This window comes from Oncorhynchus keta, chromosome 34 (assembly GCF_023373465.1).
Source record: "Oncorhynchus keta strain PuntledgeMale-10-30-2019 chromosome 34, Oket_V2, whole genome shotgun sequence".
NCBI lineage: Eukaryota > Metazoa > Chordata > Actinopteri > Salmoniformes > Salmonidae > Oncorhynchus > Oncorhynchus keta.
In genome coordinates, this window is record NC_068454.1 from 39,271,075 (window position 1) to 39,286,749 (window position 15,675).

Sequence of the window (15,675 nt, forward strand, 5' to 3'; positions counted from 1 at the left end):
ACAAATAATGGCACAGTACAACGGTGGTGTGCAGAAAATCATCTATGAACGCACAACTCGTTGATCCTTGTCACAGATGGGCTATTGCACCAGACGACCACACCGGGTTCCACTACTATCAGCTAATAACAAGAAGAAACGCCTCCAGTGGGCACAAGATTAAACAAACACTGGACAATTGAGGAGTGGAAAACATCGCTTGGAACATGATAGCGAGTTCTGTTTGCTTGAGTGGCCTGCGCAGACCTCAACCCAATAGAGCATCTTTGGGATGAGATGGAACAGGCTGTTCGCAGCATGATGTACCTCCATCCAATCTGCAGCAACTGCATGATGCCATCGCGTCAGCATGCACCAACATCCTTGTGGAATGTTTCCTTCACCTTGTAGACTTCCTCAAAGAATTCAGGCTGTTCTGGTGGCAAAGGGGGGTCCGACCCTAAATGGGTGCACCTAATAAAATAGCCGGTGAGTGTATATAAAACACAGGACAATCAAGTGTCTGACAGCACTGGGCCTTTAACTATGCTCATGGCCACTGCTATAATATGTTGCTGTAGCAGATTATACAATATTCATTATATAATATTACATTACATTTAGGAGATGGGCCTAAAGTGCATCTCAAATGGCACCCTATTTCTTATTTAGAGCACTACCTTGACCATAGCCCTGGCCCCTGGTCAAAAGTTGTACATAATATTATATTACATTTGCGAGACGGGCGCAGTGTGCACCTCAAGTGGCACCTTATTCACTATTTAGAGCACTACTTTCACCAGAGTTCTGGGCCCTGGTCAAAAGAAGTGCACTATAAAGGGAATAAGGTGCCATTTAGAATGCCGTTTCAGTGATTGTACGTGTTGATGTTTCCATCTACACAGGCTGCGTATTCTCACGCTAGTGATTCCGATCCAGAAGATGTTAAGAGCACAAAGAGCGCAAGAAGAATCTCCTTCACACCACATCCAACTAAAGGTGGGTTCCATATACATTCTCCGAAACGAGCGCTTCCTTTTGCATTTGTTTTATTGTTATTTTTCACCGAGCACCTTTCTAAGTCCCAGAAGAGTTCAGTGCATTCTCTCCGTGGCACTAGAAGCACGGGTGTGTTCCACTGACTCGTGTTGATTACAATTCCACAGGAGGAAGCAACAAGGAAACGGAAAACAACTCGGAGAGGGAGTCCTACTCAGGACTAAAGAGAGCTTCAGTTGACCTGAAACACTCAGGGAAGGAGGAGCAGAGGTCCCTGGGGCCAGCCATCCAGGGGTGTCCTTCGGTGGAAGACCCTGCACTGGGGCTCGACTCCAGGAACACCAGAGACATCCAGGCACGAGACAGCATGGAGAGAACTCCCTCTTGTGACAATAACATTGGTGAGCAGAAATACAATCATAACCCTTACTGTGCTCAAACATTGAACAGCATTTGTTTCATTATCCATTGTTGATATAGTCCCAACATATTTAGCTTGTCAGCAATTAAGTTTTCAAGATATATAACTTTCTAAGTACAGAAATATAGCCAGTATGGTGCATTTTGCATACATAGTGTATACCAAAATTCAAAAGGCACTAGCACATCTGAGCTATCATTTTTACAGGTGCGCTGTAACTGTTGAATAAAATGAGAAAAAAGAAGAAACCCGCACACTGCTCTTGATAGTATCACTTAATAAGCTTTAAGTATCGGCCTCACGGCCTTAGTCAGAGCTTTTGTGAGTGTTTTTAATTAGCAATCTTATGTACACATAGCCCCACCCACATCCATTCCACGCATCGAATGGAGTTGGAGTCGAGGGAAAACAAATAAGTGCTAACAAATATAACAATATGCATTTCATAAATATTCAAATAAAGTGTGTACATAAAACGTATTAAACACGTCTGTAAAACCACAATGAGGACATTGGCCTACCAAGCATAAGGGTGCTAATTAAACAAAACTCACAAAAGCTCTGACTACGGTCGTGAGACCGATACGTAACGCTTATTAAAGAGCAGTGATATTATCAAGAGCGGTGTGTGGGTTTCTTCTTTTTTCAAATTTTTTTTTTGCATGTATAGTGTATTCAAATGTATGTGGACACTCCTTCATATTATCTGATTCAGGTAATTCAGTAACACCCATTTTGACAGGTGTATAAAATCGAGCACACATCCATGCAGTCTCTATAGACACACTTTGGCAGTATGATGGCCTTACTGAAGAGCTCAGTGACTTTCATCGTGGCGCCGTCATAGAACGCCACCTTTCCAAATAGTCAGTTCGTCAAATGTTTACCCCTCTAGAGCTGCACTGGTCAATTTTAAGTCCTGTTATTGTGAAGTGGAAACATCTAGGAGCAACAACAGCTAATACGCAAAGTGGTAGGCCACACAACTCACAGAATGGGACCGCAGAGTGTTGAAACACAGAACATAAAAATCATCTGTCCTCGGTTGCAACACTCTCTACCGAGTTCCAAACTGCCTGTGGAAGCTTAAGATCAACATGTGCAATGATGATGTCACCATAATCTAAGACCAATAGGGATATCGACTGAATAATCTGATTTCTACCATTTAGCTAGAGGCAGGACCGACAGTTGAAGTCGGAAGATTACATACACCGTAGCCAAATACATTTAAACTCAGTTTTCACAATTCCTGATATTTAATCCTAGTAAAAATTCCCTGTTTTAGGTCAGTTAGGATCATCACTTTGTTTTGTGAATGTGAAATGTCAGAATAATAGTAGAGAGAATTATTTTTTTCAGTTTATATTTCTTCATCACATTCCTAGTGGGTCAGAAGTTTACATACACTCAATTAGTATTTGGTAGCATTGCCTTTAAATTCTTTAACTTGGGTCAAACGTTTCGGGTACCCTTCCACATGCTTCCCACAATAAATTGGGTGAATTCTGGCACATTCCTCTTGACAAAGCTGGTGTAGCTGAGTCGGGTTTGTAGGCCTCCTTGCTCGCACAAGCTTTTTCAGTTCTGCCCACACATTTTCTATAGGGTTGAGGTCAGGGCTTTGTGATGGCCACTCTAATACCTTGACTTTGTTGTCCTTAAGCCATTTTGCCACAACTTTGAAGTATGTTTAGGGTCAAGCTTTAACTTCCATGCTTTAACTTCCTGACTGATGTCTTGAGATGTTGCTTCAATATATCCACATCATTTTCCTCCTCATGATGCCATCCATTTTGTGAAGTGCTCCAGTCCCGTCTGTAGCAAAGCACCCTGACAACATGATGCTGCCACCCCCGTGCTTCATGGTTGGGATGGTGTTCTTCGAGTTGCAAGCCTCCCCCTTTTGCCTCCAATCATAACAATGGTCATTATGGCCAAAAAGTTCAATTTTTGTTTCATCAGACCAGAGGACATTTCTTCAAAAAGTGTGATCTTTGTCCCCATGTGCAGTTGCAAACCGTAGTCTGGCTTTTTTATGGCGGTTTTGGAGCAGTGGCTTCTTCCTTGCTGAGTGGCCTTTCAGGTTATGTGGATATAGATACTTTTGTACCTGTTTCCTCCAGCATCTTGACATGGTCCTTTGCTGTTGTTCTGGGAATTATTTGCACCAAAGTACGTTTATCTCTAGGAGATACATCTCCTTCCTGAGCGGTATGACGGCTGCGTGATCCTATGGTGTTTATACTTGTGTACTATTGTTTGTACAGATGAACATGGTACCTTCAGCCGTTTGGAAATTGCTCCCAAGGATGAACCAGACTTGTGGAGGTCTACAATTATTTTTCTGAGGCCTTGGTTGATTTCTTTTGATTTTCCCATGATGTCAATCAAAGAGGCACTGGGTTTGAAGGTAGGATTTGAAATACATCCACAGGTACACCTCCAATTGACTCAAATGATGTAAATTGGCCTATCAGAAGCTTCTAAAGCCATGACATCATTTTCTGGAATTTTCCAAGCTGTTTAAAGGCACAGTCAACTTATGTAAACTTCTGACCCACTGGAATTGTGATAAAGTGAATTATAAGTGAAATAATCTGTCTGTGAACAATTGTTTGGAAAAATTACTTGTGTCATGCACAAAGTAGATGTCCTAACCAACTTGCCAAAACTATAGTTTGTTAACAAGTAATTTGTGGAGTGGTTGAAAAAATTGTTTTAATGAATCCAACCTAAGTGTATGTAAACTTCCGACTTCAACTGTATGCTTAAATCAGAGTTATTTTTGTGTGCATAATATTTTTTAACGTCCATTCAATACCAATTTCAGGTCAAGAAAGTTTTTCTGTACTACAATGAAGGTAGACTGTAGTTCAGATTGAGCCTGGTCAACCATGAGGCAATATCATACACAACAGCATGATCAGCATACAGTATAAGTTACATTTTTTTACAGACAAGTCGATATTGTTAATGTAAACAGTAAGAAGTGCAGAATCCAGAAATCGACCCCTGCAGGACACCTTTCATAATACCCAGGAAACCTGATTTAACACCATCAGAAGTGTTAGGTTCTTATTTTTCAGAGTAAATAACTCACAGACTCTAGAGAAGCTTTAACCAAGTTTAATTCTGCCCAAAGGTTCTGTACAGCTGTAATTCAGACAACCCAACATTTCTCCCATCACAGATATATATATCCCACTTAAGACACTCCTCCTTCTATCCAATCCTTACATCTTATGGTTCTACAGGAAAAGAGTAACAGGATACTAAACCCTTATTACTCCCTTCAGGGGATCTGACCTCACCTCCTGACCTCAACCCCTCCTTCACCTAATCCACAGAGGTCCATCTGTCTCCCCTATATCAACACGTTGCTCTCCTCCCGTCCACCCAACACATTCCAAAGCCATCTGTCTTTCTACAGGGAACCATTCTTCTTCTCTATCATTTATTTAATATCTTAATAATGTTCCAAATGTCGAATCCAACAGTAGATACGATCTGTCATGTGCTTTTTAAACCAGTTACATACAGCCTGGTCTAGGCCAATTGAGGAAAGCCTCTGAATTAGCAGTGTGTACTCAACAGTATCAAAAGCCTTTGACAGGTCAATGAAGAGGGCAGCACAATGTTGCCTTTTATCCACCGAGTTATCATTTATAACTAGAGATGCTGCAGAGATAGTGCTATGACCTGGTCTAAAACCCGAATGATGTACATTTAGAATAAGATCTTAGCTGAGACTTATTCAAGGATTCTAATATTTTAGCTTGGCAGGAAAGTTTAGAAATACCATAGGGAGACAATTATTCAGGTCACAAGGGTCACCACCTTTGTGAAGGCGGAGTACATGGGCCACCTTCCAAACCTTGGGGATAGTAGCAGATATAATCGTCAGGTAAAACACATGGGTTAATGATTCAGCAATCAGGGGGGCAGAGATCTGCAGCCAAAATGGATAAAGCATATCAGCCCCAGTGGATTTGTTTTTACATCAATCTTAAACAAGGCATCGAGCACGTCACAGATCGTACATGGTTGAAATGAAACAAAGATTTACTGGAAGTTGACGGGTTTAACGTTGAGTCAGCTAGATGCTGGCAGAGGGAAGAGCAGTCAAATAAACACTCAGATAAAGCACCAATAGCATCCACCATGGCAGCATGAGGGGGTAAATCCCAGCAACAAATAAATGTGTATTCTAGTTTATGGACACATCTACAACCAGGAGCTCAAATTTCTTGGGAACAGAAATATTTCAAGATTGGGACGCCATGAAATTCTACATATATAGCCACTCCTCCCCCTTTTTGTAATCTGTCACATCTAAATAGATTATAATAATAAGAGACAACCATTTAATATTTAATGTATAGCCTAATGTTTCGAGAGAAAGAAAGAGAACAGAAAGAGGAGTGTGTATTTTAGTCTGGGCGTTCCAAAGGCTCCTGCTACATCAGACAAACGTGATTAAAGTTCATTATCAGCCTGTCATTTGCTTCAAATCCCAAAAGAGCCGCTCTTACCCACACGAGCATTAATCAATGTACACAGCACGCATTAGCAGTGTGTCTAGCAGAGATAACACCACAGTTAGCCTGACTACGACCCACTACTTCATTATTTGTTTATTTATTTGTATCCCCATTAGCTTTTGCAGAAGCAGCAGCTACTCTTCCTGGGGTACACAAAAAAAACAGTACAGGACAAGTAACAAAACACTGATACACAAGGGTAGTCACACAAATGTTCAATTACAACAAAAATAATACAAACACACAACAACAAAATAGTTGTGTGTTAAAGCGTCTTTCTATTTTCTATTTCCTCTCCATTTGATATGAGTATGACTTGACCTATTGTCACGTTCGTTGACGAAATAATTAGACCAAGGTGCAGCGTGGTAAGCGTACATCTTACTTTATTTGATGAACACCAAAAAACACCAACATATAAACGACCGTAACGTTCTGCAGGCTACACAGTAACAATACAAAATCAAGATCCCACAATCTAAGGTGGGGGAAAAAGGCTGCCTAAGTATGATCCCCAATCAGAGACAACGATAGACAGCTGCCTCTGATTGGGAACCATACCTAGATTTCTCCTGCTGCAGTTCTAGGCGATATCAAAAAGTTTTAAATTGTTTTGGATTAACCCAGAAACATGGGAGGCTTAAGGTAATAATGAGAGAGATAGAAGAAACAATAGCAAGATATAAAGATCAAATGAGAAATTTGAACAAACCTTACAGCATTATTATACAGAAATTATGAATGCATGTGAGGCAAAAAAAAAAACTTCCTTGCCATTGTGAACCAAACGACCAAGTCTAATCCTACTAACTAACTGAAATATTATAAAAGCACAAAGACACATTTTAAAGGTATGAAGACTATTTTCCAAACTATTCTAATAAAGTGTTTAATTTCCCAAATTTGCATATTTTACATTTGAATAATTATTGAGCAAACAATACCAAGACATTTAAAAGAAATAGGCTACAGCTGAGGAAAACATTTTAAAAGAAATGCGTAGTTGGCCTAGGCTTAATTCCATATTATTCTAGCAATGTGAAACCTTCAGTACATACAACGCATATAGAAACCTAGGCCTAATATGAGAGGAGGATGAGGGAAGAATGTGAATCAGCTTATGATTATCCAGTTCTGAAGATAGCATGGTTGCTCTGGAGCCCACGATGATTTATAACCCTTCACAAGACACACAGCCAGCGAGACTCGTTGACTGTGTCACTCGTCTACACCTACTCGCTTTGGCATACACAGATCGCCAGATAGGTCTTGCTAAATATTTGGCTCCACTAAATATATTTTGTCAATGTCTTGATTCCTCTTCTCCCTCACATAGAATGCCAGCCAGTCTTCTTGTATTTACTTATTAACTTTTTGTTGGTACATTATTTTGGATGGTCGCTAGGGGGCGATAACATAGTCTATGGCAGGGGTGTCAAACTCATTCCAGAGAGGGACTAGTGGTTTTTACATTCAAGACCTAGACAACCAGGTGAGATGATTCCTTACTAATCATTGACCTTAATTCATTAATCAAGTACAAGGGAGGAGCGAAAACACTCGGCCCTCCATGGAACGAGTTTGACACGTGATACATGGCATATTCAGTCACCCTTTTACACCCTTTTACTGATGGTGTTACGGACAAGTGACATCAGCTTTCGGACAGGTAAAACATCTATCCTAAGTGGCTAAAAAAAGTTCATGTCAAGCCCTGCCTGGCGGCGTGTCTTGTGGGGTGTTGTGTATGGTTGTCTGAGCTGAATGCTATTTGATAATGCTGACAATCTGGGATTTTCGTCACAGTAATATTTCTCATAAAAACTACATGAGAAGCAGTTAATCTCTCATCAACCCTCAACCAGGAAAAACTGGCATGCATGTTGTTGTTAGTTCTGTATATGCAGTTAAGGGCATGGTGTGCAGCTGTAACGGCTTTCTTCCGTCGAAAGAGGAGCGGACCAAAATGCAGCGTGGTGGTTACTCATGTTCTTTAATGAAAATATGAACGATACATGAAATAACTAAATATACAAAAACAACAAACGGAACGTGAAAACCTATACAGCCTATCTTGTGACAACAACCACAGAGACAGGAACAATCACCCACAACATACTCAAAGAATATGGCTGCCTAAATATGGTTCCCAATCAGAGACAACGATAATCACCTGACTCTGATTGAGAACCGTCGCAGGCAGCCATAGACTAAGCTAGACACCCCACAAAAACCCCATGACAAAAACGCACCACAATAACCCATGTCACACCCTGGCCTGACCAAATAAATTAAGACAAACATACATTACTTCGACCAGGGCGTGACAGCAGCTCTGTTTTGAGCCAGCTGCACCTTTGCTAGGTCTTTCTTTGCTGCACTTAATCATATTACCAGAGTCTAATCACGATGGGACAAAACCAACAACTAGTACACTTGATTTGTGTAAAAAAAAGATGATTTATTTTATAACAGACATACCCCTCCCCAACGTCACAACACCTTTGTTAATATGACTTGACCATGATAATTGACCATCCAATGTTATACCTAGGACTTTAACTTCAACTTCAATGGTCACACCCTTTATACACAACTCCAGTTGAGGTTTAGGTCTTAGAGAATGTTTTGAACCAACTACACTGAATTTCAGTGAGCTCACTGGCTTTGGGTGCTGACATGTAGAGTGTGGAAGCATCCACATTCATAGTCATTCTAGCTTTGTGTAAAACCAGTGGCAAATCATTTGTAAAAATAGAGAAGCGTAACGGCCCAAGGCAACACCCTGAGGAACACCGCACTGTACATATCTGAAGCTTCCATTGAAGAACACTCTGGGTTCTGTTGTATAAATAACTCTCCAACCATGTGATGGCAGTTGATGTAAAGCCACAGCAAGTGAATTTCTTCAATAACAATTTATGATCAATAACATCAAAGGCTGCAATGAAATCTAACATTATTATTATCCATTTATTTTAACCTGTCATCTGAGTTAGTGTGGTACGCATTGAGTGCCCTTCTCTACAGTATATGCATGCTGAAAGTCAGTAGGTAACTTGTTCTCTGAAAAAATAGCATTATATTTGGTCAAGCACGATTCTCTCCGCCAGTTTACTAAAAACAGACAGCAAACTGATTGGGTGGCTGTTAGAGCCAGACAAGGGTACTTTACTATTTTTAGGCAGTGGAGTTACTTTAGCTTCCTTCCACGTCTGTGGACACACATACTCCTTTAGGCTTAGGTTAAAGATATAGCAAATAGGCAATACAGTCTGCAACCATTCTCAATAGTTTCACACCAAGGTTGTCTATACCTGGTGGCTTATTATTATTGATGGATAACAATGGTTTTTCCACCTCTCCCACACTAACTTGACTAAATTCAAACAGCAATCCTTATCTTTCATTATTAGATCTTTTATACAAAAAAATATGATGGTTCACTGTTGAATTTTGTCATTTCACTTCTGGATTAGTCAACTTCACTAGTGAAGTAATCATTGAAATGATTGGCAATATCAAATGCTTTTATTATAAATGACCCATCAACTTCAATGGATAATGGAGATGATTTTGATTTTCTGCCCGTGATATCATTTAAGATACTCCAAAATATTTTTCCCATTGTGTTTTATGTCATTTATCTTGGTTTGGTAATATTGTTTCTTCTTCCTTTTGTTAAGTTTAGTCAGAAAAGTTCTCCATTTAGAGTATGTCAACCAAACAGCTGAGCAGCCTGACTTGTTTACCACCTTTTGCACAAAATCTTTCAACCATACAATTTTTTCAATTCATCATCAATCCAGGGGGCTCTAGCAGTTCTCAAAGTTAATTTCTTTACAGGTGCATGCTGGTCAACAAAAGAGTCCTGAGAGAACTACATCTAGCATGATCTCTTATAAATTACATACCTTAGGGCCAACCTTTGGCACTTTGGCTTTTGTTGTTATTGCCACATTGTTATGGTCATTGCAGCCAATGGGAACTGATATTACTTTGGAGCAAAGCTCTACAGCATTAGCGACTATATGATCCATACGAGTGGAAGTCACAGATCCAACACTATTAGTTGAGTGATAACCTGGGTCATAATACAGAGAGGAAGTCAATGTTCAGGTCACCCAGAGGTCTCTGTTAAACATCGCACACACTATCAAGCATTGCACACATATTATCCAAATACTGACTGTTAGCACTTGGTGGCCTATAGCAGCACCCCAAAAGAAGAGGATTTAAATGAGGCAGGTGAACTTGCAACCACAACACTTCAACAACATTTGACATGAGATCCTCTCCAAGCTTTACAGGAACATGGCTCTGAACCTATACAAAAACACCTCTCCCATAGTCATTCCTGCCTTTTCTGTAGATGTTATATCCTTGTATTGCTGTATCATCAAAGGAATGATCTAAGTGAGTTTCAGAGATGGCCAGTATATGAATGCCATCTGATGTTAGCAAGTTATTGATTTCATGAACCTTAATTCTAAAGCTACATATATTAATATGGGCTATTCTTAGCCCTTTCCTGGGTAGCTTATCAGAAATATAAATAATTTATTTTAAAAAGTTAAATAAAAATTAAAACATTGTTTGGTCAATCAGGCACTTGTGAGTGTGTGCTGTTGAGCTGAAGCTACTGACCCGGATGCTTGGTTCTCTCACTCCTCCCTGGCTTTTGGGAGGGAACGTGGTGAATGAGCTTGTCGTAGCGGATGTAAGCAATGTCCCAACACTCTCTGGTAGCTTCGTTGAGGAAGATGTTGGTTCCTCTCAAGTTCTTGGCTCTCTCCAAAAATGCCATTTTGTCCTTGAAGCTTAGGAACTTGACCTACTTGACCCACTATGACATAGAAAACAATGTTGTCTCCTGAAACACTAGCTAGGCAAATAAATTACAAACACAAGGAACAATACACAGCAGCTTTTCACCAAAAGATCAATAGTGTTCTATTGTACTGGTTGGTTGGTTTAGTGATTACCAGGCTCCTATGCTCTGACCCACATGTGAACTTGTAAAGAATGTGTGTTTCCCTCCCTCGCCAGATGCGTGCAATGACAAATGGGACTGCGAGAAGCCCCAAGACTACCTGCATGAGTCAGCACAATTACAGGACCTGAGGGGCGAGGATGACGACACCAGTGAAATCACATACGGAGAGGTGGAGCAACGCTTAGATCAGCTCCAAGAGCACTTAAACAGGTAGGCCTGTACTGCACTTAAACAGGTAGGTCTGTACTGCACTTAAACAGGTAGGTCTGTACTGCACTTAAACAGGTAGGCCTGTACTGCACTTAAACAGGTAGGCCTGTACTGCACTTAAACAGGTAGGCCTGTACTGCACTTAAACAGGTAGGCCTGTACTGCACTTAAACAGGTAGGCCTGTACTGCACTTAAACAGGTAGGCCTGTACTGCACTTAAACAGGTAGGCCTGTACTGCACTTAAACAGGTAGGCCTGTACTGCACTTAAACAGGTAGGCCTGTACTGCACATAAACAGGTAGGCCTGTACTGCACTTAAACAGGTAGGCCTGTACTGCACATAAACAGGTAGGCCTGTACTGCACTTAAACAGGTAGGCCTGTACTGCACTTAAACAGGTAGGCCTGTACTGCACTTAAACAGGTAGGCATGTACTGCACATAAACAGGTAGGCCTGTACTGCACTTAAACAGGTAGGCCTGTACTGCACTTAAACAGGTAGGCCTGTACTGCACTCCTTTGGCCATCTCTGACCTTTACAATGTAATGTCTAACATTCATGGAAATCTAGCTGCAATCCAGGTACAAAGGCCAGTAAACAGATATGATTTCATAAAGCTCTCATTTTTCTATTCTGTTTCATGGAGACAATGGAAATTCAGAATTAACATAAAAAAGTCCATTGTTGTTACTGTTGCATTTTGTGAATCCGTCTGGCCCTGCGGCACCTCATGACTGAAATCTATGAATCCCAAATAGACAAGTCACCCAGATTGTGTCTGAAAGTTATTAAAACATACGAAAAATAACAGCACACACTCTCCAACAAATACAAATTCAAACAACATCACAACAAAACTTGTTCCGTGTGCAGTATTACATTTGAATCCCCATTATTTCCTGACGCTGTCAAACAGGTTGAGAGGAGAGATAACAACACCTGCACCAGCAGGCTGACGAGAGCAGACAGACAAACAGCAGGTGGTAGTTTTAGCAGGAATAATCACAAAGAATAGGAGACCTCAAATTAAATCTTATTTGTCACATCAAATCGAATCAAACTTAATTGAATTTGTCACATGTGCCAAATACAACAGGTGTAGACCTTACCGTGAAATGTTTACTTACAAGCCCTTAACCAAAAATTTAGTTAAGAAAAACAAGAGTTTTGAAAAATATTGACAAAATAAGCTAAAGTAAAAAATAAAAGAGAACCAATAAAATAACAATTAACGAGGATATATACAGCGGGGACTGGTACCGAGTCAATGTGCGGGGGTACAGGTTAGTTGAGGTCATTGAGGTAATATGTACATAAATTAAATGTAAATGTAAAAATGTACATGTACTGTAGGTAGGAGTAAAGTTACTATGCATAGATAATAGATAATAAACAGTGAGTAGCAGTAGCATAAAAAGGGGTAGGGGGGGTCAATGCAAATTGTCCAGGTAGCCATTTGATTACCTGTTCAGCAGTCTTATGGCTTGGGGGTAGAAGCTATTAAGAAGGCTTTTGGACCTAGACTTGGCGCTCCGATACCACTTGCCATGCGGTAGCAGAGAGAACAGTTTGTGATTAGGGTGACTGGAGTCTTGGACAATTTTTAGGTCCTTCCTCTAACACCCCAGTGATGTACTTGGCCATACGCACTACCCTCTGTAGCGCCTTGCGGTCGGAGGCCGAGCAGTTGCCGTACCAGGCGGTGATGGATAGCAGGAGGATATCCATCCATTATTATTATTACAGACAATGTGTGAGTGTGAGGTAGATAGAAATCCCCTCCACAGACACTGTTACCCCACCCATACTGAATATTCATTATGACTCCTACTAGAGAGAGAGAGCTGATAAAACATGTTCCCCTGCCTTTTGATTTCATTGACAACCATGATGATACTGTAAACATAGATCACAAGCTCCCCCTAGTGCTAGAATTTGACATATTCAACTACTGTACAATAAAAACAAAACAGTGATAGCCTAGATGACTGTACAATAAAAACAAAACAGCGATAGCCTAGAGACAGTATAGTTGTTGATTTGTGTTAAACGTATCCCTCCTTAGCCTCCAGTCCCTTATCCCTATAACCAAGAGTAGAAGTTAATTTCTGCCTTCCATCTGTGTTTGCAGGTTGGAGTCCCAGATGACATCAGATATTCAGACCATCCTTCAGCTCCTGCAGAGGCAGTCTACCCTGGGACCTCCTGCCTATAGCACTGTGACTGCCAGTCCAGACTATCATAGGCCTGCAGTTAGGGGTCAGCCAATCGCTGCTTTGACCAGCAGCCATTGCTTCAGCCATTCATCACCACAAGTACGTACTGAACTGTTGATTCCCACAGAACAAACAGACAATGGCAATCAAGGACCAAGACTTTTTAAAAATGGGATTGATATCATATTTGAAAAGTGATGACCGACTCCAAGAGTTCTGAGATACTTTCTAATGGTGGAAGCACACTTATGTTGAAATGTGTGTGTTTGCTCTTATTTATTTTACATTATCAGAGTCCTGAACTTAACTTGGAGAGGAGCCATCAGGAATTCAAAGACTCGGTGTCAGGCTTGGCTTATATGGATGATTCACCCAGAGAGGACAGCCTTACAGTACTACTTGTACAAAGACACACATACAACAAACCCAACACGGGGCATCAGCATTCCAAATCTAGGCCAGTCTCAGACCCAGGGCCTCCAAGGCCATAGAGCTACACTACCGGTCAAAAGTTTTAGAACACCTACCCATTCAAGGGTTTTTCTTTGTTTTTACTATTTTTTACATTGTAGAATAGTAATGAAGACATCAAAACTATGAAATAACACATGGAATCATTTAGGAACCAAAAAAGTGTTAAACAAATCAAAATATATTTTAAAATGAAGATTCTTCAAATAGCCACCCTTTGCATTGATGACATATTTGCCCGCTCTTGGCCTTCTCTCGACCAGATTCATGAGTTAGTCACCTGGAATGCATTTCAATTAACAAGTGTGCCTTAAAAGTTATTTGTGGAATTTCTTTCCTTCTTAATGCATTTGAGCCAATCAGTTGTGGTGTGACAAGGTTGGGTGGTATACAGAAGATAGCCCTATTTGGTAAAAGACCAAGTCCATATTATGGCAAGAACAGCTGAAATAAGCAAAGAGAAATGACAGTCCATCATTACTTTAACAGCTGAAATAAGCAAAGAGAAATGACAGTCCATCATTACTTTAAGACGTGAAGGTCAGTCAGTACGGAACATTTCAAGAACTTTGAATGATTCTTTATGTGCAGTCGCAAAAACCATCAAGCGCTTTGATGAACCTGGCTCTCATGAGGACCGTCACAGGATGGAAGACCCAGAGTCACCTATGCTGCAGAGGATAAGTTCATTAGAGTTACCAGCCTCAGAAATTGCAGCCCAAATAAAATGCTTCACAGAGTTCAAGAAACAGACGCATGTCAACATCAACTGTTCAGAGGAGACTGTGTGAATCAGGCCTTCATGGTCAAATTGCTGCAAAGAAACCACTACTAAAGGACACCAATAAGACGAAGAGACTTGCTTGTGTCAAGAAACACAAGCAATGGACATTAGACCGGTGGAAATTTGTCCTTTGGTCTGGAGTCCAAATTTGAGATTTTTGGTTCCAACCATGGTGTCTTTGTGAGACGCTGTGTGAGAGAACGGATGATCTCTCCATATGTATTTCCCACTTTAGAGCATGGAGGAGAAGGTGTTATGGTGTGGGGGTGCTTTGCTGGTGACACTGGGATTTATTTAGAATTCAAGGCACACTTAACCAGCATGGCTACCACAGAATTCTGCAGTGATACGCCATCCCATCTGGTTTGGACTTAATGGGACTATCATTTGTTTTTCAACAGGACAATGACCCAACACACCTCCAGGCTGTGTAAGGACTATTTTAACCAAGAAGGAGAGTGATGGAGTGCTGCATCCCGGCCTCCACAATCCCCTGACCTCAACCAAATTGAGATGGTTTGGGATGAGTCGGACTGCAGATTGAAGGAAAAGCAGCCAACAAGTGCACAGCATATGTGGGAACTCCTTCAAGACTGTTGGAAAAGCATTCCAGGTGAAGCTGGCTGAGAGAATGCCAAAAGTGTGCAAAGCTGTCATCAAGGCAAAGGGTGGCTGTTTGAAGAATCTGAAATATAAAATATATTTCGATTTGTTTAACACTTATTTGGTAACTACAAGATTCAATATGTGTTATTTCATAGTGTTGATGTGTTCACTATTATTCTACAATGTAGAAAATAGTAAAAATAAAGAAAAACCCTTGAATGAGTTTGTGTTCTAAAACATTTGACCGGTAGTGTAGATCTCTCCTTTCTGTTTGCCTGTCTTCTCTCTCTGAAGTGTGACTCAGGGTTTTATTGACTATTTATTGCATTTCAATATGTGAAGTATCTTGTAGTTTTCCTCCTGAAATTATGTGCATCATTAAATTATGTACATGGACACCCTTGATGTTACACTGCCAGCAACACAGACACCGTACGTGCTTGTTA

The 15,675-nt window shown here is 40.6% G+C and overlaps 1 protein-coding gene across 1 annotated transcript in view; it reads left to right on the forward strand.

The window, feature by feature from the left end:
• Nucleotides 1–13,566, forward strand: part of LOC118366677 (potassium voltage-gated channel subfamily H member 7-like) — a 97,795-nt gene extending 84,229 nt beyond the window's left edge. Inside the window, exons 11-14 of the mRNA XM_052492648.1 lie at nucleotides 885–978; nucleotides 1,146–1,379; nucleotides 10,993–11,149; nucleotides 13,284–13,566. Of these exons, the coding sequence (XP_052348608.1) occupies nucleotides 885–978; nucleotides 1,146–1,379; nucleotides 10,993–11,149; nucleotides 13,284–13,566 (768 nt within the window). The remainder of the gene's footprint in view (nucleotides 1–884; nucleotides 979–1,145; nucleotides 1,380–10,992; nucleotides 11,150–13,283) is intronic.
• The last annotated feature ends 2,109 nt before the right edge of the window (nucleotides 13,567–15,675 follow it).